The 25,443-nt window shown below is 48.8% G+C and overlaps 1 protein-coding gene across 7 annotated transcripts in view; it reads right to left on the reverse strand.

Moving 5' to 3' along the window:
- Positions 1-3,360: 3,360 nt before the first annotated feature.
- TUBGCP3 (tubulin gamma complex associated protein 3) overlaps positions 3,361-25,443 on the reverse strand; it is a 71,438-nt gene continuing 49,355 nt past the window's right edge. For 4 of the 7 annotated variants that reach the window (XM_045482411.1, XM_045482413.1, XM_045482416.1 and 1 more), the window contains 7 exons: positions 24,798-24,866; positions 21,010-21,145; positions 14,019-14,107; positions 13,769-13,900; positions 9,887-10,027; positions 7,210-7,387; positions 3,361-4,426 (listed from right to left, as the gene is read on the reverse strand). In XM_045482411.1, the coding sequence (XP_045338367.1) occupies positions 4,215-4,426; positions 7,210-7,387; positions 9,887-10,027; positions 13,769-13,900; positions 14,019-14,107; positions 21,010-21,145; positions 24,798-24,866 (957 nt within the window). In that variant the 3' untranslated portion in view covers positions 3,361-4,214. The remainder of the gene's footprint in view (positions 4,427-7,209; positions 7,388-9,886; positions 10,028-13,768; positions 13,901-14,018; positions 14,108-21,009; positions 21,146-24,797; positions 24,867-25,443) is intronic. The other 3 variants (XM_045482414.1, XM_045482419.1, XM_045482418.1) reach the window with 2 other exon arrangements.

Below are 25,443 nucleotides of genomic sequence, written 5' to 3' on the forward strand. Positions count from 1 at the left end.
TATCTTGACAGACACAATTTCATGGCAGATGAGCCTATGGAAACATACTCGGTGTCATTAGACCCCAGAGACACGCAAGTTAAAACCACAGTGAACGGCCAGCACACACCCGTGAGAACATCTGAACTTAAGAGGCTGTTCCTCCTGCAGCGTGGACAAGGATGCGAGGACACTGGAGCTCTGGCTCATGGGCCCTGCCTCACCGGCCAGGCTCTGAGACATGAGATGTAAACGTGTGAGGTGTGGACGGCTAGCCGTGCCCTGTCCTAGCCACCAGGACGTGAAGGACGTGAAGGACGTGAAGGCCTTTATCCACAGACTCCGCCACAGCTGTTCACAGCAGCTTTACTTACAACAAATGCTGGAAACAAGGTAAATGGCCAACAGGTGAATGTGTTTCCTTGTGTGATGGGAGTTAAAAGCTCTCAGCTTAAAATTTTTTCCCAGTGGTTTGCCCCAAACCATTCCACGTACCCGAAGTAACACTCTAAAGTACGCTTCACACACTCTAAAGACCCACAAGTTCTCGTCTGTGGGTGTCTCTTTCTGTTCTTGTGTCCTACCGCTTTTACATAGTAGCATTACATTTTTTGATACATGGTTTGACAAATCTGTGTATCTATTATTCTTCCTTTTCAGAAACTAACAACTGAGAAAAAAGCAAACTTCCCAGAAATTTTGAACTGTAACTATATCCACAGTCAGAATAAGACAATCACAGCCTGGTTAGGAATTAATGAAACGGAAAATGCACTCTGTGAAAGTCTGTGATGCAATGCAAAGCAGAGAATGATTCAGTCACAAACACAATGAGAAAAAGAAATTCCATACGTTTTCAATTCAGGAAAAAATAAACCAAAAGAGGAAGAGGAACATATTAAATACGGAATAGTAATTTAAAAATAAAGCAAAAAATGGCATCTATGCATAGTCAAATGATAATATCAAGAGATAATTCTTGAAAGACAGAGCCATGATCACACTGGGAAGGTGACCAGAAAGAAAAAAGAAAGCACGAATACGTAATACCGGGAACGAAGGAGCTAGAACTCAAACGTGAGTATTTCAATTACCATAAAGGCATCTACTTAACCATTAATGCCAACAAACTTGACAGCCTAAATGAAAACACGTGATTTCCTAGAAAGAAAAAAGGAACCTGGAATTCAGAACCACAGTAGACTAGGAAAAAAGGCTGTTTATGACACACACACCAAGACGTGTCCGGTGATGACACTGCTGAAACCGAGCAGGGTCCTTGGGAGGAATAATCACGACTTCAGGACCACAATCTTCTGACACAGCAGAGCATCCGGCATCTTCTCCCCACCAGGTCAGAGTCTAACAGACCCAAGCGACTCCGCCCAAGTCACCAACACACAAGGGAGCACCTCCACCTTTTACGTAGGCACTGCCCTCCCTTGATTACCTCCATACATCTGCAAATACTGCCGTTCCTGAAGCGTAAGTTCCTCCTTGCTGTTCGGCACCCCTCATCCACTTACATGTGCACGAGCAGGGTGGTGAGTCCCTCTCGCCCACCGAGGCCCAGACGGCCATGCTCAGCTCTACACAGGTCTGCCGGGAAGCCTGGTGGGAGGCCTGTCCTCCCTGCTTGCAGCCACAGCGTCCACACCAACGTTCCCAGCGCTGAGGAGCCGTGCTCACGGGGAGGCCACTAGCCCGCCAGCTCCTTGTCCTCAGACCTCGGGTGCTGGTTTCTGGGAACACTCGTCCCTTCACGTAGACTTTGTGCCTCGTGACTCACTCTGAGTATGACTGTGCCTATTTGATACAAGTGCTTTTTTCCGAGTCAGATTTTCACGATGGCTGTCCCATGGTGTCCCATAAAGCCAGGACACGTTCTCCTTAGGGCTGGGAGAGTTCCCTTGGTGACAAATGTGTACGCATGAAGGAAAGGTGCCCCCCGCCCCAGCTTGTCAAACCTGCTAACCCAACAGGACTCAAGAGAGGCAAATCCTAAGCGGAGACAAGCCGTACCTACAGCCTGGCACCTGACCTGACCCGGACGGTAAGAGGCGTCCCCAGCGACAGGAAAGCTGGGCTGGGCTCCCCGGAGCTGCCCGGGGCGAAAGGCGTCAGCACACCAGACACAGGAGCTCTGTTCACCAAGAACGTGCCCAGAGCCTGACTAGACGCACACAGTTCTGTCCGATCTACACGACAGGCCTGAAAGGTCAGCACCACTACCGTTCTCCGGGTGAAGCAGCAGTGGCCCTCCCAGAGCCACGCCGGGTACCTGCCTCCAGGGACGACTCACTGCTCCAGCGGGCTCTCCCACCTCAACCACTCCATGGGGAGCCCCGACTCATCACTGAGGAGACCAGCTCTGTGACAGGTCTGCCGGGTAACAGGACGTCCCCAGTGGGGTCTGAAACAACCTGGACCGCCAGCTCCCCTGTGGTTGCCACCTCCACGGTTCTGACCAGGGACTGCCCCCCCCCGCCGGGGGAGGCCCCTCAGAAAGCACCTCCATAACCCACTCATCACTTCCTCCTAAGCTCAAACGGAGTTTTAGTCCCCAAATCTGGATTAGCATTTTCCAGAGTGGCTCCTACGGAAGATTAGAAGAGAAATGCTTTAAATAAAATAAAAACAGGTTCCGAGGTCAACAATCTTAGGGAAATTTCTCTGGGAGATACAGGTAACCCCTGCTTTTCAAAAGCCCCCATCACGCCACTTGGCTTTCACAAAAGGCCCACATCAGTGCCTGTCTGGAGAGGATCTTCCAGAGCATTCAGGGCTGGCTTTGCAGCCCAGCACCCTTGGGGGACTGTGCTCCCATCGCTCTGCTCAGCAGCCAGCCAGAGTTCTGCACCGCGTCTGCCGGCACCCGGGCCTTCTCTCGATCCTGTGCCTCTTCCAGCAAGATGCGTCCCGAGAAAAGCCTAAGAAAGGTCGCTTTGGGGCGGGGGGGGCGCAGACACTCCTCCATACACGTCACAGCAGGCTGCTACTTTGCTCTCCTCCGTCTCGGCTCATGGAAGTCCTCACGGGAGGACCACTCTGGACACGGCACTCCCTCGCTCCTGGGAAGCGTTCCGGGACAAAACCCTGCTCCAAACTCCAATTTTACAAACTTTTAACCTAAACTACACTGCTCTCCTACAACGTTCAGATGCACTCTGCAGAGCGGGGACCCCCCAAGATCCCTGGGGAACTGGGTGGGACAGCAGAGCGAGCTATGAGGGCAGCACAAGCCCTGAGAGGTGGCCGCCCCCCTCCGCACCAAAGGGCACGCGGGCTGCATCCTAGGTGTCGCCCTCGTCCCCACGTGTGCCCTGCCACCTGGCGAGGGACCAGCTCTCCTCACAGCTGCTCCATTCAGGGAGGAACCGATACAGCTGAAAGACCGCTTTTAATTTTCTAAGTTTCACTTATGCAACATAATAAAGGCGGATTTATGTGACTTGATGACGTTTTTACAAAAAACAGTTCCCCACACCTGGTCAGTATATAAATATTTACAATGAAAAAATAGGCAAGGGAAAAGGAAGCCTTCCGTATTCATGTCAGTTTCTTTAAAATGCTCATCAGAATTTGAAAATAAAATAGTTCGTTCACTCTCTAGTCTCTATTTACATCGTCCCGACGGCTGAGGAAATCTGGGCTTGAGGGTGGCTGTTCAGATCACCGGGACGTCCTACGCTATTTTAGAGTAGTTATCTGAAAGAGTAAATTAAATATAAAAATGTAAACTTTGAAAGAAGGATAAACGTGTAAACGTTCTTACAGAAGTTGACATTTTACACACTACAGACCAAAATAAAATGCTCTGTATATTTTCTTAGCAGGGACATTCTGTTTCAATTGAACTTGATCATATAACAAAAATTGCCTCTAAGGAGGAGGTTAAAAAAATAGCAAGAACAAAATTACCATCTTAAGTGATGAACATCCATTTGCTCTAATTTTCTCTAAAAGCAACAGGGATTTCTCAAAAAGTGACAAATATAAATTATATCATGGAGAGCTTAAGAAGCCTCAACGAAGTATGGTATCTCGTAAATACGAAGACGTTAAAAAACAAACTTGAGTAGTGCAAACGGGCCTATGTAACTCGGTGACGTTACAAATACATCCACTCCGTGTGTGACGACAAGATTTGGATGTGACAGATGCCGTGCCCCCAGGAGCTTCAGGGGCTCGTGGGCAGCACACCGGTGGCCTCGCAGGTTCGCACGCGAGCGTGTTCACCTCAACCCGCAGTCCCCGGCACAGGCGGCGCCGGGGGATACGGGAGGGCTCACGCGTGAGAGCCACGACGCCCACGGGAGCCCAGGGACACCCGCAGCCTCGGCTCCCGGGCCTCGTAGTGCTCGTTGAAGTCCAGCCTGAAGCTCAGGAAGCGCAGGCTCTCGTCGGAGCTGGTCGTCAGCAGCACCAGGAACTGCTGCACCACACCCTGGGGACAGGAAAGGAACAGGCACGTCAGTGGGGGCCCGCCCCTGTGGCCTCAGTGGGCTGGGGTTTCTGTCCACACCCACGGTCCTGCATAAACCCCCACTGCGGCAGGCGTCCCAAAGGAGGGCAGGGTGTGGGGAGGAGATGCCCATGGGCACAGATACAAATGCGCTATCAATCGATTTTATTTAAAAGAACCAACACGTTTCCCTTTCTGCCCTAAGTTCTGTAAGAATATCCAAAGCAGTGAAGCTTCTGATGTTCAAACAGCCTATTCTTTATTATGTTTAACCTTACGCTCTTAGAAATGTACCCTTCTTTTTGATGTTTATTTATTTCCGAGAGAGACAGAGACAGAAAGAGAGAGAGACAGAGCACGAGCAGGGGAGGGGCAGAGGGAGAGGGAGACACGGAATCCGAAGCAGGTTCCAGGCTCCGAGCTATCAGCACAGAGCCGGACGTGGGGCTCAAACTCAAGAACCGTGAGATCATGACCTGAGCCGAAGGCAGACACTTAACCGACTGAGTCCCCCAGGAGCCACTTTTTATTTTAAATACAAAACCCAGAGTTACATTTTCATCTTTCCCTTGAGTTATTTAGACGCCTGAATCATAAAGCCCTCACAGGAAAACACAAGGCAAACACAAGGAAGGACCAGCCTCTAAGGCACGACCATCAGCTCCCAGGCTGAGTCTCCTTCCTGAAGATTCACAGGCAGAGTGTGGAGCGTCACCTCTTTATTGAGGGGCTTTGTAAACGTGAGGGGACATGACTGTCCTCAAACCTTCAGACGGCAAAACCCAGCTGCCTCTCTGCAGGGTGGAGTCACTTAGGAGCACAAACCCCACCGTCAGGTTCCTGAGTCACAGCCAGCAGGCGTGTGTCCGTCAAGCAGGTGAGATTTGTCCCCACGCCTGCAGACCCGCAGGAGGTCTCATGTACAGAGAAGTCCTCACTGAAACACCACATGCCACAGTCCTCCCAAACCCCAACAGCACCTCGGTCCCTGTCCTTGCTCCTGGGGACTCGGGCATGTGACACCAAGGGACACACACTTGAGCCGGCGCACAGCAGGGCGCTGTGGACACCCGTGTCATTCTGGGAAACAGAGGGCTTCAGAGACAGTCTCTAAGCAATTCTATCACAAAAATATAAACAGTGGCTCCTTGCTGGGCAACAAAACAGACGTGTGAAGGTCGCTACGGGGACATGTGAGGGACAGGTCTGTGCTCAGGCTGGGGACTCCAGTCATGGCTCAAAAGCAGAACATGATGGTGGCTGTTGATGCCCTGCTGTTTCCATAATTCAGAGAACAGAAAAGGACTTTTCTGTTAAGGGAAAAGAAATCCCAATGGCCATGATTTAGAAAGAAGATTAAGACTGTAATTTCAGTAAAACTGGGATTATACAGATGAAGATTCCTTTTCAAAAATGTATTAACTCTCTCAGGAAATATGTAATCACCCCTATCTCTTTGAGAAACAAGCATGGGGACAGACATTTTCAAGATTTCTCTGCAGCAGATACACAACTCTCTTAATAGTAGCAGTGCACCTGCAGGCTCAGTCAGTTCACTGTCCGACTCTCGATCTCAGCTCAGGTCATGATTCCAGGGTGGTGGGATCGAGCCCCATGTTGGGCTCTGTGCTGAGTGTGGAGCCTGCTTGAGACTCTCTCTCTCTCTCTCTCTCTCTCTCTCTCTCTCTCTGTCCCTCTCCCCTGCTTGTGCTCTCTCTCCAAAATTAAAAAAAAAATTTTGAATTAAAAAAAATAATATGGAGCTGACCATTAGGTATCCATTTTTTTTAGTTTATTCATTCATTTTCAGAGAGAGAGTGAGTACGAGCAGGGGAGGGACAGAGAGAAAGGGAGAGAGAGAATCCCAAGCAGGCACCATGCTGGCAGTACAGAGCCTGATGTGGGGCTTGAACCCATAAACCATGAGATTGTGACCTGGGCCAAAATCAATATTCGGACACTCAACAGAATGAGCCCCCCTGGTGCCCGTAGATGTCCATTTTTAAGAAATGTGCATACATGCTATTTCTGCACACAGAGGTCAAGTAGGTATTTCATTATGAAAACAGTATCCGGTGAAGATACTTTTGCACTGAACACAACCCCATCATCGTTAGGAAACATATTTTCAACAAACACGAAACAGTCACTAACGTCAGAGGAAGACACTTGGGAAAGGGACAAAGTCTTTCCCCGCCCACGTCACGCGGAAGACCACCATCAGAAGTGTGAGGACACGGGAAGAAACTAGATGCCCATGAACAGGTGGCACCTTCGTGTAAATCCTGAACCACGTGGAGACATTAGCACACAAATATGTAATTTTCAAAGCTTTTAACGTCAATGCTCAATTTGTCTTACTAGTTACCAGCAACCAAATGTAAAAACTCTTCACAAAATCTTTTCACCTGTATCTCCATCACTAAAATCACACTGACAACAGACGGAACCAGAAAGCAAAACCACCACAGGCATAAAAGGCAGAGCCCATGGACTCTGGGCCTCGGCGTCTCTCTTAGCCTCCCGGGGCTGTGTGCCGAGTTCAGCGCCCGCTGCCTTGCGAGCCCGGCTCCTCCACAGCCCCCCACACACCTGCGGCGCCCTCCGGCCTCACCCCGGCCCTCCCAGAGCCCCCGCCCACCGCCGACACCACCGGAACCCTCCCAGGCCAGCATCGGGGGTGAGCCCAGGGTCCCTGGGAAGGTCACAGCCAAGACTGGGCACCACCCTGGGTGGAGGGTGGACCGAAAGGACTGTGTTCTAACCATTCTGATGGCAATGGTCTACTGCAGGAACACACCAGTGTGGTCCGGGCCCTGCCAGCACCTGGTAGAAATGGGCCAGTATCCGCAGCTGCGAGCACATTTTCGGGATAGATTCTCGAAACTCTTGAATCCTCCTGTTCTCCTCCTCCTCCTCTGCTGCCGTCACTCCCCACCGGCCCTAAAGAATGGGAAGGACCAGATGAAATTAAAATATGGGTGCGAGAAGCCGCCAGGGAGGACGGGGCTAGAAGGGGAGGGCGGGGAGAGGCGTGCTTCCCGCGTCCTTGTGCTGCCGCTGAGCACGGACATTTTCCATCAGCACACATGGGCACAGAGAACGCCCTCACTCTTAGTGACTACGGTTTTACAGTGCGTACGTAGCACATGACACTTCTGATAATTTGTCAAGCCAAGCAGCCTCTAGCGCCAAGCAATGCACCGGTCCATCACTGCGCGCTTTCTCGGCACAGATAGCACGCACAAAGGGGGGCCGACTGGCCCAAAGTGGGAGCCCGTGAGCCCTTGACGGTGGTGGGAACACCTCTCGCTACTTCTCCTAAGCATGCCGGCTCTTTCTGCACTGGAAATTAGACCTACTTCTGGTTCTAAGAGACTGTTCTCAATGGGCGGTGAGTCTAACTAAAGGGCTTTGCAGCCAGCCTGCACAGGAAGTAGTGTAGGAACTCAGTTTATCAGTGGGAACGCATCCTGGTAAGACAACGATGAAACACTGGTTTCTCTTACAGCTGTTCTTTCTGTGTCCTCTGGAAGCTTTAGCACGTCACCCTTCCTGTTCAGACTCAGCCCACCGTGCTGCCTGTGGGTATGAGGCAGGGCCAAGCCACAGCTGCCTGACTCCACCTACTGACGACCCATCGCCCACTGTCCTCGGTCGGGAACTGACGGTCCCAGGAGGCGTAGGGTCATTTCTGGATGTCTCTCTGCTCACAACTGCCCATGGCGGCGCCAACGCCGTCCTGCTCCCTGCCGTGTTTTCACGGCTAAGTCCCGAGTGCTCAGGTTACTCAACGTCTCTTCTCTGCACACCATGCCCTACATATTTCCACATCAACTGTAGAGTTGGTTTATCATTTCTTACCGAAAGAAAAAAAAGTATGAAGGCCCACAAAAATCCCAGAACTGCTGGGATCAGAACCGGGATGGAACTGAGTCGGTTCTCCAATCCACAAATACAACATATTCCACTTAGGGGCCCTTTATGATCTCTGTGACGCAGCAGTTCGCAGACCTTGTTTGCCAAGGGCCAGGGGGCACACAGCATGGGGTCTGTGGGCCGCCAGGCCGACACCATCATGACGCTGCCACCAGCCCATGCGGGCAGCCACGGACGGCTGCTCCAACACAACTCCGTCTGCGGGAACACTCGGGAGGCCGGGCCCCCATCCTCGCGCACAGTCTCTTGAACACCACAGTGACCCTAGGTCCAAGTGACCGCTTCTGCAGTTATTTTGCCCACTGGATTTAAATAATTTCTCCGAGACAGTTTGAGCTTTCAGCCGTCCTATGGTATCCCTAAGCACATCTGAATGAAACACACCGAATAGTCCTGACTCATTATGTAGATGCGTTCCACTCCGGTGCTGATGGCTTACAGTCTGGAGAGAGAACGTTCAACTCCCACACAACTGGCTGCCCCGCTACTACGAGAATGTGAAAATCCCAAGGACTGATTTTTGCAGATTTTATATAGTTTAGTAATTCTCGAGAAGGGTAGATTCTGCGGGGCTGTGGGCAGCTTTGCAAATCACAGCAGTAACTAGCTTTTACTGAATGCTTCCTAAACGCTAAGTCACTGGCGTGCATGACACACGCCGACAGGTCACCACGGGGTCTTACTTAGCATCACTCCCCTTTCATAGACAAGGAGACCTGCCCTGGAGAAGTCAAGCCACCCAGAAGGACGCCACCAGCGAGCACGGCCAGGGTGAAGTCTTTGGTCGGTCTGGCACCCAGGTGTGCCTGCACACGGGCCAGGCGGCATTTCGGGGTCACACACACACCCCCATCTCGGCGACAGTAGTGGAGCAGGCCTCTTCCTGTTCCCAGAAACCCTGAGGGGACGGCATGTGCTCTAAGTGGTTGTGAGTTTTCCACATTAAATAGGGTCCTAACACAAATTTTAAGGAAACAGTTAAAAATAAAACTAATCAAACTGTGTCAACTGAAAAATTTGTCACTCAAGAAGAAGCACCTTGAAAAGGTAAAAAATTATACAGATTATATCAGATACAAGAAGTCTCCTAAACAGCCCAACTTGCTCAATAAATCTTCACAATCCAAGGTCACGGAGGACACAAACATACTTTAGGGAGGTCACTGAAAACAGCCACAAGTGCACAACTTAGGTTCCCACGTGGACACACAAAGCCACCAGCTCCAGGGGACAGGTGACGCAGAGCTGGGCACTGTTTGCAGAGACGTCAGCACCTCCCTCATGGGATTCCCGCGGTGCTGTCTTCATTTATTTTCAAGACAGGATGACAGCGATGGTGACCGGTCCCCTGGAGCAGTCAGCACCGCCTCAGGACTCCGCACGCAGGTGTGCGCACGGCGTCAGTTGAACATTTCAGCAGGGAAGTTACCTGTCGTATTCATGACTATGGTGGCAATAAGCTCATTTTTAAACCTGGTAAACCCCCCGGTGTCACAGCCATACCTCGACTTCATTCTGTTTCTTTTTCTCCTCAAACTGTAATCGTCTCTGTAACTCTTCCAGAGCCGCTCTGTATATCGCATCTTGAGTGTTCTGAAGTTCGATGATCTGATCAAACACGGCTCTTAGTTGATTTAAAAGTGCCTGAGGACAGGAGACAAAGATTTTTCTTTTAACGACTAGAGCCCCAACATGCTCATTCCAAAGTTGTTCCAAAGAACATGGACGAATAGTAAAAAGGCACGAAAAAACAAGATATCAACTCACACCCTCAAAGGGCTCTGCCTGTCCACTTGCACGTACTGAGCACGCACCATGCGGCACAGGGTCCCGTGTCACCCACACCCTCAGAGCACATCACAAGCCACAGCGCAGCCCCAGGAGCAGAGATACTGCGAGGGCAGAAAGGAACAGGAAAGCAATTCCATCTTCTCCACCCTTTGGAGCCACACACACCCAGACCAGCCATGGGAGATATGAGAAAAGAGATTCTTAATGAAATAAAAGAAGAAACAGATTCAGCACAGTTTTTAAAAATCAGCTCACAGCAGGCACACACGGACGGTCCCACACTGGAAGCCGCCAGTGTTTGGGCCCAGCGTCTCTACGCTGCACGGCGCCCTCCACAGGTACCTACGAGATTTCAGGTGGGCTTCCTCCCAGTGCGGCTCTGAAACAGAGCTCAGCAAACATCATTTAGGTAGAAGCCAAAGACACATCCGTGCAAAATGCCACACATGCATCCAAGGTCCAACAGCAAACACAAAGACAACTGGGCCAACGGTGGGGATGGCAGGGGTGCAGGGGGGTGGGATGTGAAACCCAATAAACACAAGTCTTTCATGGACGGACAACAGCGCCCCACGACTGAAGAGGGGCGTCTACTCGATCCTCCGCCAGCTTAGAGTTTTAAAAAACCCATTAACAATTTGAGAGGAAGAAAATGTTGAAATCACAGGAAAAAAATCATGTTAAAACTAACAGCCACTCATGATTTATCCAAAGCATCTAAGCAAACTAGGACTCAAGGACCCTCTGTAATCTGATAAAGGTCCTGGGAGATCTCCTGGCGACATCACAGTCAGGGGTGAAAGAAGAAAATGTGTCTTCCATGTCAGGGATGTGGCATGCGTGCTCCTGGTTGACCCAGCTAACATCCTAAGTCAAAACAGCCAAACATACCCTGTGGAAAGGAAGAAACAAAATGGTTTTTCCTATAAAAACGGGACCTACGCGGAAACGACTAGGATAAAAAAGCAGACAAAAGAGCAAAATGAAATCGACAACATCCCTACAGACCAGCCAAACCGCACACATGTACTAAAGGCCTACAAGAGATGTGCAGAATGTTATGGGACAAGATGATGTGACTTTACGGAGAAGCAGAGGAGAAGCCCAGAAAGCAGAGGGGCTCCAAGCTCACGGGCAGGCGGAAGCAGTGAGGCTGACAGGCCCGGCCTACCGCTGCTGGAGAAGGAGCTCGGGTTGGTGAGGACATGTGCGAGGCCACCGTCACGGCACTGTCTACGGGACTCACTGCACCCACTCAGACACGCCCCCGCACAGGGCTACTAACTGCTGGGCATGAACCTCACTACCTTGTAGCTGCCCCCAGGGTGAGGACGCCAGGACCCGGGGCAGACACCAGGCTTAACCATAAGGCTACTTGTTCTCTTGCTTAATAACAAGAAAGCAAAACAGATGGACGTGGGTTAATCTTTTGTTTTTAAGAAAGATGTATTCGCTACTTAGGAGCGGTTAACTACTGTACGAGGTGACGGAATGCTCTTTCTTCACTCAGGGTGCGAGGAGGACTCTGTCAGCAGTATGCCCGCACGGCACGGCCGCGACCTTGTGTTCTGGGCCACCATCAGTCGGCAGCAGAGTCGGGTGGGGTTCAGGTCCTTCCTTGGCAATGCAGAGGCAAGGATCATGTGTGCGCACACCCGCAGGATGATGCAGTATCAGAAAGCCTTACTTCTGACTAAGGGAGACACCAAAAATACACTGAATTTTCATAACAGATTGCTTGAATCTATTCTAGACTGGGTTCCTTAAAAAAACAAGACCTCTAGTGATTATTTTAAATCATCAAATTAAAAGTAAAACTAGGAGTGCCTAGGTGGCTCAGTCAGTTAAGCGTCCAACTCTGGCTCAGGTCATGATCTCACGGTTCATGGGTTCGAGCCCCGCATCAGGCTCCATGCTGACAGCTCAGAGCCTGGAGCCTGCTTCTGATTCTGTGTCTCCCTCTCTCTCTGCCCCTCCCCTGCTCGTGCTCTGTCTCTTTCTCTCTCAAAAATAAATTTAAAAAGAAAAAATTAAAAACAACATTTTAAAGTAAAACCATCAGCAAAGGGGCCATTTCAAAAATGAACATTAAGTCTTTAGCGTACTGACTTCTTCACTGAAGGAGACATAGGACCAACTCACATGTGAACTTTCCACGACCACGAGAAAGTGTGTTACAGGTAAAACATTTTCTGCTTGGATTCTGCTCATGTCAGTGGGAATCTTCTGGAGGCAAGAGGTGTGACTGTTGCGTACGCGACTGTCCGGTGTGGCTGAAACCACACGCGGTCGGCCGCTGACTGCTCCTCACTCCCCACGTAGACTGAGGTCAGCGTGGGTGTAACCCTCAGGAGCTCACGCATTACACCTGCCCAAGCTCAATCTCTGTAACACACACAGAATGGCTCTGAACCATTCTGGACCTGACTTACACACAGGTCACTATCCGTCGTGCATCAGGCGCCACCGCGATGGATGGCTTCCGTCAATTATACCATTTACCCCCCACAGACCTATGTGAGAGAGACGAGCGTCACACCCACTTGACACGACAGCGCTGTGCCCACACAGCACACACGGATGCACATCCGCAGACAGGTAGCACGCATGCCGCCAAGCAGACAAGATGACTCCACGAGTGTCCGGGAGCTCAGCCGATAAAGACAAGGCTCACTAACAGTAACCAAGGACAAAAGGCTGCAGGCACACAGTTCTTACGTCACTCATCACACCTCAAGTGCTTTCAGTTACTTCTGTGCCATCGTTTCAACCCACTTACCCAAGCACGTGGGTAATCGACTCCCACCCAGGAGCATGTGAGCGCTGTGGTACGCAGATGAGGGCGGTGTTCACCAGTGTGGCACATTAACACCTGCTTGCCCGGGAATGAGCTGCGCCCAGTGCGAGCCCCCAGAAGCACTGTGCTCCCTTCGGGGAGCTGCCGGCTTAGCCAGACGCGGCCCTCCATGAGCCCAAAGTCACACATTTAGTGTCAAAAACGCGCCTGACATTTTGACTCTTACATCAGAATAGATTTCCCCAGATGTCCGAATAAAATCACAACTCCAGAAGGTTCAGCCACGTGAACAGCCACTTTCGGAACAGGGGCCCACAGGGAAGCGATGCTAACAACCAAGCCAGGGCCGCGGAACACAAGCAACGCTTAGAGTTCATCTAGACAAATACTGTTTTCCGACTTGTGCAGCCAGAGGCTCGCTCCGTGAAGGCACACACAGGAAACACCACCGTCCCTAGAGAGCACGTGAAGGCACAGCCCCGTGCTCTGCACATCCTCACACCCTCTCCTGAACGTGGGCAGTTCCTACCACTCGTGGTTCACCTGTGTCTTCCGAGCCCAAGAGCCCACGGGTGGGTGAGAGCCCACGGGTGGGTGTGAACACACACTTTACCAGTTTCATACACATTTCAGAGCGTGTTCTTATTGTAACTCTGCCCAGAAACGGTCAACCTTGAACTCCAAGTGATTAGTTACCACAATATGGGCATCAGGCGATCTCTAAGATCTCCCTGGGACAGGAGCCCAACATGCAGGCCACACTACTGGTCTCCGTGTAAAGGGCATGTCCATCTTACTCTGGAGTCGGCATCCAGCAGACAGCGGGAGATGATGGTGTCCAGGAACACCTCGTGTGCGGCGATGATGTGGTCCAGGTCCTGGGCCTGCTGCACCTTGTTCCAAAGCTCATCCCAAGAACACTCAAGCACCTAGAAAACAACGTGAGACTCAGGACGGAGGTCGTGTCTTCCTGGTGTAGGGTCTTTGACGAAACTCACCACATAAGACATCGTGACTTATTTAAACCAAACGGTGCTCAGGAAGTACCTCGAATGTGATGTAATACTGCATCTGGTGGATGAAATGGACCATCTCGGACGCCAGGATGTGGCAGTGGTGCAGCACCCCGGAGAACTCTGCAAGAGAGCCGCAGAGCTGGTGTCACACACACAACACACTCAAACGGCACACTTGCTCCCACCCGTTCATCTGCAATCACTTTCAAAAACAAACAATCGCTGGCTTTAACTCTTAGCCCCTTAAAACAGGGAGCAGTCTTTCCATGGTCAACCTCCGTGCCATTCAAGCTACACAAGGGTTTAGCTACGTAATCAACAGCATCACGTTACTTTACGTGACGTAAGAACCTGATAAGGAAAAGCACGAAACAAAATAATTGCATCTGAAAATTCAGTAGACAAATTGCTTCACAAGTATGAATTCACGCTCAATGCCATGGCTTCTTTACAACACGTGTGCTGCTGTTGCGTGAGACCTCGGGACTCCCAGTAATCTGGAGACAAAAGTGACATTTCCTGAAGGGCCCGAATGGGACCTCGTCACCTGAGAGACAGGTGAACTGGGAGGAGATGGGCCTGAGCCCAGACTCTGCTTCTGTTCTTTGCAAGATTATAAAGCCATCAAAAGGCTTGAAGGTCACCACAGAACAGCCGTTCTCTGCTCACACTTCCAATTTTTCATTCAAAGACTCCACCAGAGTACCAGAGCCACCACAATAGAGGGTTCAGTCGGAAATGAGACCATCAAAGGAATGGTTTAAGCACATTTATTTTTGTTTCCACCCCAAATGCCTTTAATTGTGTGGTTAAATAATCATCGCTGCACACAGTTATTCGAGAAACCATTCTTGTCCCTTTGTAAGACGGTAACGAGGAAGCGAAATAGGGACATGTGGAGAAACAGTGGTGATGCATACTTTAGAAAACAATCCTTTCTCCAGGTTAAGGGGTATGGGACACATGGGGACTGTGCTGGCGGGCGGAGACAGCAGGCCCCCTCAGAAGACGAGCCTGAGCGACAAGCCCCCTGATGTCTTCCCTGCCGTCAGGAGCCTGCCGCCCATGGCTGTGGTCAACGGTGTCGTAAAGAACAGGTAACATGAGCCCCGAATGAAGAATGTACGTCTCCTAATAAAACTCTCAGAGAGGGCTAAGATGTCCCAGCTCCCACTCCCAGCCCATTTACCTAAATTACTTTCAGCGTAAAAGAGTATAATAAAAGGCTGTTGTAAGTACGACTCACCCGTGTCACGGGGGAAGCAAGCTTCTATTACAACTCCATCCTGGGCTTTGCCCCAGGGCTGTGAGGACAGGGATGGTGCTCCCTCCCCCGCAAGGCCAGGCAGTACCCCCTGGACAGATGTGTACTCAGAACACCTGCAGCATGCAGATGCTCCTTTACACAGCATACGTGACAGCAAACAGGTCTCACTGTGACACCCAAACCTCCGGGTCTTCCCTCCAGCACACCTGCGCTGGGTCCAAACATGCCACTTTGCACGGAGCCAAGTGAAAGCCGTCTGCTTGTCTTTCAGTCTCGTGAGAAGGCATCTCTGTGTCCTGAGATTCCTTCCACAGAGAGTTTAACATCACTCATGGACTGCAGATTCTGTGCCTGTCCTGACAGACGTGCATGAAGACGGTAAGCAGGCCCCAGATGTGCTACAGGAGTACAGAAATCCGTGTGGCCCGTCTCATCACCTGCCCAAGTCAGTGTGCTACACGCAACGGGAAAATCTCAACTCAACAAACACGCAGGTGTCACTGCTCTCGTCTCTAGGTCTTGGGGCCCCCTAGGGTGCACTGGGGTCCCATCCACCATCAATCCAGCAGTCCTTGGATAATGTGTTGGCTTTTATGTGTGCCTTAGATGACTTTGCTAACGCATTCTACATATCACATGTGAGCGCATAAACGAGGAACTCGGTCAGGTCTCACACAGCTGACAACACGGTGCCCTGCCCACCATCGCTGACTCCACTTCATGACACGGGGTGACCTGGTGCACAATTTCTCCACTGCCGATTAAACTACAAAAACCTCTCGTGTCTCGAGTCACGCTGGCGCCAACCTCAAATTCCTGGCTGTGGGCCTTGGCTAGTCGTCCCTGCTACCTGGAAACCCCGTGATCTCCGTGTCTTCCTGCCTTCCTCTGACACAGCGGCTTTCCGCCTGACACCTCTGCCCTGGAGCCCTCCCCCAGGAAGCTCCCTGCCACGGCACCCAGGGTCACCCCCACTCACACTGTCTACACCCTCATTTCTAGTTCAGATCTGTCTCAGTTTGCAAATCAATTCAAACCAGATGTATCATGTAGATTCTTGTAAGCACCTCACATTAACATGCCTAAAACTGAAGCATTACCCCCAAAGGTGCCCCCCAGCTCCAAACAGGGCCCAGTCACCCAGCCCTGCGCCCCAGAGCTCCGTCAAGTTCACACACGTCCCCCTGACCCCAGCTGCTGTGTCCACCAGGCATCCAGCACAGCCACCCTCCTCACAGCACCATCACCAACCTCCAACGTCGCCTCTGATGCTCATTTTCATCATTGACAACATAGTGGCTTTCAGAACCAAACAAGTCCAAGCACGTCCCACACCCGTGAAAAGACATTTAAAGCATACTTAAGGGGTGCCTGGGTGGCTCAGTTGGTTAAGCATCCGACTTTGGCTCAAGTCATGATCTCAAGGCTCATGAGTTCAAGACCCACGTTGTGCTCTGTGCTAACAGCTCAGAGCCTGGAGCCTCCTTCGGATCCTGTGTCTTCCTCTCTTCTCTCCCCTCCCCCACCTGTGCACGCATGTGCGTGTGTGTGCTCTCTCTCTCCTAACATAAAAATAAATAAATTAAAAAAATAAAGAAAACATAATTAAAATATAAATACTTGTGTTTTTAAGATTGACCTACAAATAATCGCAAAAGCAAAGCAACATTCGTACCGAGGTCCAAAAAATAAATAAACACAAGCATCTCCCAGTGAATGCATTTAAAAAAAAGCAGACAGTTTCCTGCACAAAATCTGGAATGAGGAGTCTCTCCTGTGGCTGATCACTCCTAACTCCTTGCTGCCCTCTACAGGTGCCTGAGGAACACAGAGTCTCATGAAACACCCTGCCCCAGGCTCCAGAAGGACTGGACGGCGTGCTGTGGGGGCATCTTCAGCGGGAGGCACCTTCGACAGCATGCAGGGTCGTTAAAAATTACACCAAGTTTGTTTTTTTAAAAAGTACCCTAAAACAGTTTCTTCACAACTGCAAACCACCTCCTTCAACCTGCATTGATAACTGACACTACTATACTTAAAAGTGACTATCAAATTACCCATCTGATTAATTTCTCAAGGCTAAGCCTTCAAAGAGTGTTCCGAATCTCTACTCACCACAAAGGGCCTCCTGCAAACGCCATTTGCTGTCACCACGTCACCAGGCAGGTGGCAGTGACACCTGAACAAGTATCCACCCCCACCGGGGGCAGCACTGGTAAGTGCATTACACAGACCTGGAAGTAACCACTGTCGACATCCCTCCCCCCACGAGGAAACTGAGGAAGGAGACAAGGAAGTCAGCTGTGGCCACAGCCTGGTGCTGAGGGACCGCGCACAAACCCGGGCAATGCCGCCAAGCAAAAGTCCGGCATTGAGAGCTGTTAATAAATGTGTAATTATTGAGGAGTACCTACTCATCAGCGTATACAGAAATGATACACACAAAGAGAACCTCTAAGGAGAAAAATGCCTACTCGTTTTTTAAGTTATCATTTCTGCAGGTCTGGAACACTGTCAATCATCAGATGAACCATTATTGTATTAATCACCAAGAAAGAGAAACTACTGCCAATTAAACTGGCAGAGTGCCACAGCAGTCCTGTGGTGACAGGTCTCCCCCAAGGACCCCACCGCCTCTCCCACCTCCACCACCTTCAATTTCATTTCTTACAAGGACCAAGAAGGAGATCATTTTAATACCACCCTCTGGGGAGGGAGGGACCTCCATTCACTCTCTTCCCTCAAAACACAAAGGTTGAGAAGCGTACAAGCTCATTTGGGCACCTGGGTGGCTCAGCCGGTTAAGCATCCAACTTCAGCTCAGGTCATGATCTCATGGTTCATGGGTTCAAGCCCTCCATCAGGCTCTGTGCTGACAACTCAGAGCCTAGAGCCTGCTTCAGATTCTGTGTATCCCTCTCTCTCTGCCCCTCCCCTGCTCACACACACTCTCTCTCTCTCTCCCCTTGTAAAAATAAACATTAATTTTTTTTTTAATTACAAGCTCATTTGACTGTATTTATCTATTTCATTTTGTTAGATATTACTTGAAACACAAATGGAGTTGCCATTAATTGTGACACTTTTTACATTAATTGAATCCAACAACAACAAAAAAATCTCCATACCACTAGAACCAAATCTTTAAATGATTTTGGTATCAACAATTGCCTTCTGTCCAGCTGAATGACAGATATATAAAAACAGGCATAAACATCTTGGTAGACACTATCAAGAACTCCTGTACTAAGCAAATCATTTTCTTTTTGTGTGGTTGGTTTTTTAAGTTTTTTTATTTTTTTTTAAGTAATCTTTACACCCAACACGGATGGGCCTTGAACCCACAACCCCTGCTCCACTGAGCCAGCCAGGTGCCCCCTAAGCAAATCATTTTCAAGTGTAACTATTTACTCCAAAAAACTTATTTTAATAAATATTATTAAAGTATCTGGGATAACAATCAGTGATACTGTTCGTATGGACCAAGACAGCTCCACACACCATACATATATGCAAATCTCCAAAGGTGCTCCCAGAAGCACTTTCTGTAATCTTCTATAGTTCTGCCTCAGATTTATGACTGGCAAGATGTTTCTAGATTTGTTGTGTTAACAAGACTAACTAGCTGGGTGATTTCTGCTCGTTAAGTTGCCTGGACAGCAACAACTTTAAAATACTCTTTATCAATAAAAGTAAGAACATTACACCCCAACCGAGACATGAGCAAAAAACCAGTTTCCTAAAAGAAACACAATGACCAAGAAAGTGTTTAGTTATCAATAATTTAAAAAGCATTAAATTAATTAAAACGAACTTCCATCTTCCCCTCTCGAATTGACGATTCGTTTGAACACAACACCCAACAGCAGCCAGCTAACAGGAACGCACACAGCCACCAGAGGACTGTGCCCCTCGAGATGCACCTCAACCTGGTGCCTGGCTCCTCAAGTCATGTGACCATACGCGCCCACAGCTGAACTATCAGGATCGCTATTCATGAATGTGAAGTAAACTAAAATCCATCCCTGCTAACCCAGCTGTTCCTTCCCTCGGTTACCTAAAGAAATAGCCAGAGGCATATAATACAAGCAAATGGCGTTATTTACGTTAGTGGGAAAAAGTACAACTAAAGGGAAAACAGATCGAATGGTATATTCACACGAGGCAAATGTTGCTATTAAAAAGATTGTAGAAGCTTCAGTGACAAGGAAAGGGTCAGTGAAATAAGCTAACGCTAAGCTCTCCGAGATAGTACCGGTTATGTTAAAGTTATTGATTTTATAAAAAAGAAGGTCTATTTTTTCCCACACTACCTTCAAGTAGAAAACAAAACTCGCTGATTATTCAATACAAGAGAACAGCAAATTCATACAGACACTGGTGAGGTGATATTCAAACCACGAGCTAATACTTAGAACTGTCACAGAGCTCAGACTTCCCAGGGCTAAAAATAACAGACGCTTATTTTGAAACAGGGTGACAGGAACAAAGCGTCTGCCCTGCCTGGAGAGGATCTGAGTCGGGCACAGAGAGGTGACACCTGGGCACACACATGCGGCAGTGCCAGGCAGCCCCGGAGAAGGCACGCGGCCAGCAAAGGGGTCAACCCGCCAGGGCGCACCCAACAGACTGTGTGAGTCACCCCGAGACACAGCACAAGGTCGTGACACCAGGGGACGAGAGACAGGTGCAGAGACAGGCAGGCCCTCTGAGTGACTGACGCCTCCTTCTGCCTCCTTCACGAAGAGCCAGCCGGCGAGGCAGCGCACAGGTACTAGAAATAGCTGAAGGCAGTATCTCCTGTCCACAACCATTAGGGTATTGACAAGAAAACGTTCCCTCTCACGTCCTTCTCGGCTACATCAGAGGGTCCTTATTATCAACCTATGAAGTGAGTCCGGAGGAAGCCAGGCCAGGAGCATAATCAGAGCATCCTGATGCCCCTGGAAAAGGCCTGCTGTGTATACAGAAAGCAGGGATGCCCAGTAAAAACTGGCCACTCTGTCCACACAGTCAGGTACCCTCCAGGCCCCCGGCTTCCGGGGTGTCGTTATCCTGGGACTTTGGGAGCTGCTCAAGGATCAGCCTTGACCTAGCAATCACGCAAAGGTCACATACACCTTTCTTCAAGCAACAGCTCCTTCTTCAATAATCACTTTCACCAAAGGGTTAAGAATCACTCAGTGCTGTTTTTCCTTGGAGACACACTGTTGAAATACTTTCTCAAAGGTTTTGACCAAATGAATTTCAAGAAGAAAATTTCAAAATTATCGGTAACTACAGTTATTCAGTATTTGTAACATTAAAATAAACCCATCTAAATTTTACCACAGCTTTTAATTGTAAAATAATATAAAAAATTTTCATGTCACGGTTTATGAACCAGAACAAACATTAAAGTGATTCCCAAACAGACTTTAATCAAAACAATAAGTGAATTTTAAATGAGACAGTGGTTTATTAAATAGCTTTCCTTCCTGTAAAATAAACAAATAAATAAACATAGCTTTCCTTCCTTAAAAATTAAAAAAAAAAAAAAAAAAAAAAAGTCCAGACATGAACAGCAGAGAACAAACGTAATTCTGAAAGAAATCTCGTGGTCTGAAAAAATCTAACTGGATTCAATTTTCTTTCTGATTTGCACCAAGTCAGGATGAGCAGTATCACAGATGAGCCTCCCACAGAAGCCCGCTCCAGAAGCATGGGGACGCGGGGCTGACAGGGGAGCGGCCCCGACCTCCCCGGGCAGGTTTACCTGGCATGTTCCTCAGGAGCTTGGCATTGCACATGTGTCCCTTGCGGATGTCCGTGAGGATGTACTCCATCCGCTTTGCCCTCCAGAGGAAGTTAAACACCCTGAGGTAGTGGCTCATGCACTCTCGCGTGAACACCTGTGAAAAAAGACACAGGACAGCTGACAGCACTCTGACCTACGGTGACCTAGGGACTCTCCTATGACAACACAGCCTTTCTGACGCATCTTTTTTTTTTTTAAGGCAAAAGAAGCCAGAGAACACACAATCAACTCTAACAAATCCAAGCATTACATAGGCAACTAATATAACACGTTTTAGGAAAGTATCATCAAATACAACCACGGTGACGACCTGTGTGCTAAGTAGTACGTGGGGCAAACTCACAAGGATAGAAGCAGATATTTTGGTACCAATTTTACAAACTGAAAGACAGAGGCCTAAGGTCACAGAGCTAGTAAACAGTTTCTCGGGACTTTTAAATGCTGCCTAAACCCAGTCAAAATGTGGGCTCTTAACCCCAACATCAACCGTGTAGCAGTGTCCTCTGTCCCAACCACCCGGACGGACACATGAGGCTGCTACATCTCAAGCCAGGTGGGCCTAGGAGAGTCTCCTGTCTGTCAAGAGGCCTCCGGGTTATCTTAACACAGGTATTTACTGCCTGTGGAGCCACTTCACTGCAAACGGACGGACGGTGGTCTCATACCCAGAGGATGGACCTCTGGGCAGGGGCTGGGCGAGCTTCCCTCCCACGGGGGCCACACTTAGCAAATAAGAACACAGGACACCTGGTTAAGTACAAATGTCAGATGAACCACAAAACATCGTCTAGGAAGTCTGTCCCGTGTGTACAGTAACAGGGTTTTCTGCAGACGGCGGCCAAACACATCTCACACACCAACGTGTGCACAACAGACGTGGGTACGTTTACTTTTCCCAGTCCCTCGAGCAAGGATGCATTTCCCTGAGTCGGCAGCCCTCGCCATGCAGTACAGAGAACTGGAAACACCCCTCCCTGGGGCCTCGGCTCCCAGCAGCTCTGCGCTGTGCATCCAGGAGCCAGGCTGGGCCCTGAATCACTGGTTTCTCACCCTGGAGCCCAGCCTCATTCACGCCCCGGGGCCATTCCTCATATCACTCCCAGACTGCTCCACACTCTCCTCTGGCCCAGACCCCACCTGGCCCTCAAGGACAAAGGCCACACACCCTTCCCTGGCCTCACCAATGTCCCTCTTCTCCAGACAGGACATTTATCACTGGACCCCTACAATCTGAGCATTTAGCTGTAGACTGCATTACCTTTGTCTTATTTTTGTGTATTCTTGGCTCATGTGTTATAAGGACTATCTCTTTATTCTTCTGTATGCCTTTTGTGCCAGTATTCAGCAGTGCTCAGTACTGACTGATGACTGTATGTGTCTATACTGGACTGGCTAGGAACTGCTCTGAATGGACTCTGAGACCAGTTAGGACTGTTTGGGGGATTATGTACTTTGCTGTGCTAACCACACTACTATGTCTGCAACTATAGAAATAAGGGGTGACTGGATTAAATAATTTTACAAATCAACCACAGAAACCCTTGCTATACAAACGCTGCCTTGTAGGGATCCTTTCAGTGCTGGCCTCCCAGAGCGCATTTCACGTGACCCAATTTACAAACATAGTTTAATCAGGATTTGTTAGGAACAGGCACTGTTTCAGAGAGACACTCCTATATCCCTCGGCGTTTACATGGGGAGATAACCCACGTTTAGTTTTGCCGTGTGCATCATCTTTTGGTTCACTGTCTGTGCACCAGGAAGTTTACCAGAATACGAAATAAGCTTCTGATACGATATAAGCATACATAATAAAAACAAAATAAGCATCTCACCTAACACCCTGGAGACCAAGTCAATGGATTTTATCCTGCCCAAGATCCCAGTGAGAAGATCACAGATAACCTCTCCACATCCTCCTTCACAGAATTAACAAGAAGCTAAAATTATACTATATTATATAAGATAAAATTATGTGACTAATATATGTACTCATTATAATTAAATTATACACAAAACTGGCAATCTCAATTAATGAGAATAGAAAGGGAATGGAGATAATACTGTAAATTTAATAGGGAAGAAGCAGAAAATCCATTTTCTTCCAAAATTCGACTCTGGAAGTGTATTTTTAAATAAAAGATTCCATTTAGCTAAAAATATAACAACCTGGGACATCAGCAAACCCCAGAACTGGAATAGCAAAACCGGACGTGCAAGACCCCATCCCCCACATCCTGCGGCAGTCACAGGGCCCTGCGCCCACCCAGTGAGGCCTCCCAGGCACACCCTCCACCTGCTAGAATTGGCAGGTAAGTTAACACTTGTTAGCCATAGACAGAGATCCACCCCAAAGTTGTTTTTTTAAATAAATCTAGGATATAAATGTCTCTTGACCCTCTCGATTAGAGTTTACAAAAAGCTAAAATTTAAAAACTATACTGCATAACCAATTGTTTATATACAAGGTGTGCAATGTTTAACTTTGTATGCTTCGTGAGTCTACACTATTGTGAAATAATTAACTGCATGTATGAGTACGTTCAATTTATCTAACATTCGAGGCACTCACGTTCTAGGAAATAACAAACACAAGGGCCTCTACTCTGGCATCTGTGGCAAAATGATATGAACATAGTCAGTAGTAACAAAGCAGACAATACAAAACTTTCTGATTTAAATAATAATGTACACAACAGGATATTTTAACAAGTAAGTACTGGAAACTAGGATATAAGTCAAAGAAGAAAAAACTAATTTGAATATGACAAAAAATCAAATTTAAGAGCAGTTATGCATTTAAAATACAATAGCTCTGATCTGGTACAGCTTAAACACTAGGAATATGTGTGAAACACGTGCACCAGGAGCTTCCGGCTCGTAGCAGACACAAGAGCCACATGTCCCAGGCACAGCTGCTGCCCCAAAGTGCGAGGCAGCCGCGCTGGTGCACCCTGGCAGGGCTGTGACTTACACCCGGAGATGTGGGAACAGCCATGGAGTCACACTCTGCAAGGACCGTCAAGGAGGATTTTCACAGCCAAACTACATTACTTCTTAACAAAATATTTTTCCCAATAACTAAAAGAAACGCATGTTCTCCTTCAGTATTTCAGATATCAAACGACTGACATCACTCCAAAGAAGCGTCCTGGTCAAGGAGAACGGACTCCAAGCTGAAGAGAAAGCGGGCAGTTAAGGCAGGGCATTTGGGCCGCAGACAGCCCGCAGAGGAGCCAGCCTCTCACGGTCTGGGAACCAGTACTTTGCTCCAAGCAGCACCAGCATCATGGACAGCAGCACCAGCACCATGGACAGCAGCAGCATGGGCTGCTCCTTGGTGCTCCTGGGTCCCAGGGAACACTGAAGGCCAGACTTCACCTAAGTAGCATAAGTGTGACCTCTACAATGCACGTCCTAGTCTCTCTCTTTCTGTTCTGAATTCGCTACTGTGGTCTAAGGATTATGGGGTCCAACGAGCACTCCATTTACTACATGCCTGCTGAACCCTATCACGGAGCAAAGGGTATTTGTAGGAATTCGTAAAATACTAGAGCATTTCAGCACTCGTTAATGATTATCTAAGCCACACAGAATTGTGGTTTAGGTATTCCTTCAGTGGGTCTGACCAGAGGTCAAGTGATGGCCTTCAGTAGAAGCTCTGAGAGAAGAGAGCCCATTCTGAAACAACAAAACAGCAAGCTGAAGGGCTGCAGCAACCATAAAAAAGCCCAGCATGGCCTTACCGTGGCAATTGGCCCATCGACGTGGTAGTCCAGGCTGAAAACGTCCCACCCGGTGTCACCTGGAGAGACCTGGGGACAGAAACAAACACTGCAGGCCTTCCCACCAGTGCTGCACTTAGTGCCAAAGAATCTCTCGTCAAAGAAAAGGCAGTAAAATAAAGCCCAATTTTTGAAAAGCATTCAATACTTGTGAGTGTTAGCTATAGGACAGCAGAGATCTGTTTGTCAACCCCTGTACCCTCGGCATTTAAACCATGGGCACAGAGGAGATGCTCTAAGGATACTGTGAAATGAATGGTGTGTTGTGGGGTTTTATTCAATGTTTATTTTATTTTTATTTCTTTAAAGATTTTTTTTTAAATGTTTATTTTTGACAGAGAGACAAAGCATGAGTGGGGAAGGGGCAGAGAGAGAGGGAGACACAGAATCCGAAGCAGGCCCCAGGCTCTGAGCTGTCAGCACAGAGCCTGATGCAGGGCTCAAACCCACAAACTGTGAGATCGTGACATGAGCTGAGATTAAGAGTTGGTCGCTTAACAGACTGAGCCACCCAGGTGCCCTTATAATGTATTTTGAATAAATACCATAAAATCAGTCTAAAATTCATCACCAGTTTGACAAGAACTCACTGCCTCATTTAGGGGTG

Source organism: Leopardus geoffroyi, chromosome A1 (assembly GCF_018350155.1).
Source record: "Leopardus geoffroyi isolate Oge1 chromosome A1, O.geoffroyi_Oge1_pat1.0, whole genome shotgun sequence".
Taxonomy (NCBI): domain Eukaryota; kingdom Metazoa; phylum Chordata; class Mammalia; order Carnivora; family Felidae; genus Leopardus; species Leopardus geoffroyi.